This window comes from Echinops telfairi, unplaced genomic scaffold (assembly GCF_000313985.2).
Source record: "Echinops telfairi isolate 266 unplaced genomic scaffold, ASM31398v2 ScPeMD7_2;HRSCAF=8, whole genome shotgun sequence".
In the NCBI taxonomy this organism is placed as follows: Eukaryota; Metazoa; Chordata; class Mammalia; order Afrosoricida; family Tenrecidae; genus Echinops; species Echinops telfairi.
Window position 1 is genome coordinate 33,059,269 of NW_022103898.1, and position 976 is coordinate 33,060,244.

At 31.5% G+C, this 976-nt stretch overlaps 1 protein-coding gene across 4 annotated transcripts in view; it reads left to right on the top strand.

Annotated features, from left to right (window-relative positions):
* The window catches only part of NR2C1 (nuclear receptor subfamily 2 group C member 1), a 59,230-nt gene that overhangs the window by 53,268 nt on the left and 4,986 nt on the right, over positions 1-976 (top strand). For all 4 annotated transcript variants that reach the window (XM_004700389.2, XM_045292008.1, XM_045292013.1 and 1 more), the window contains exon 13: positions 487-592. In XM_004700389.2, the coding sequence (XP_004700446.1) occupies positions 487-592 (106 nt within the window). The remainder of the gene's footprint in view (positions 1-486; positions 593-976) is intronic.

Genomic DNA, 976 nt, shown 5'->3' on the forward strand with positions numbered 1-976 from the left:
TTTTTTTTTTAAGTCTATAATTTTCCTTTTGGAAATGCTTAATTTTTGTTCTGATAAGAGATAATGTAGCATAGCTTTCCTCTAATGCTTTTCCTTGATTGATAATATAGAATATAACCGCAGATATTTCATTGGATTAAAGATTTTATAACTGAGTTGAATCATTTTAGTTTTTTGTTCCTCAAGAAATCAAAATGATAAAATTTCTTTCCTTTTTGGATTGAGAAGAAAGCTATTTTGGTAGAATCCAGCTGTATGGTTTATTTGTTTGTTTGTTTATTTTTTGGATGTTTAAACATGTATGTAACATTAAATTATTTTATGCAATTAAAAGTGTCTGATACATAGTCGGGTAAACTCAATAAATAATTGTAGCATTAAAGATCCACCAGTGGCATGATGTTTGCTGGTATTCTTTTTGTGCTTCTAGTGCTTTATTTATGAGCATTCAGAACTAGGATAGTAATATATTCCTTAATATTTCAGATCATCCAGGCCTAGAAAACATGGAACAGATTGAGAAATATCAGGAAAAAGCTTACGTGGAATTCCAAGATTACATAACCAAAACATATCCAGATGACACTTACAGGTATCTGAAAGTTAAATAACGAAATTCCTTTTTTTTTAAGCTTTTTTTTTGGTTGATCTTTTTTTTTTTTTTTTTACTCCCAAGGTTAATTACCCTTTACCTTGAAAATAGCAAATGCTGTTGACAAATTCTGTGTTGCAAGCATTTCATCCAATTCTCACATTTTATGTTAAGGCGTCTTCTGCGCAGGGAGATTAAGTAACCTGTTCAAGATAGTGTCATACATGGCAAAGCTGGACTGAACACAACTTGATTGACTCTAGAGTCCAAACTATTTTCTTCATGAAAATGAATGAATGGTCCAACCACCAGCCACTGTAGCCAATCACAGAGGTGGGATGAAAATCAGCTTACATTTTATTAAGAGATATGGAAGAACAGTGG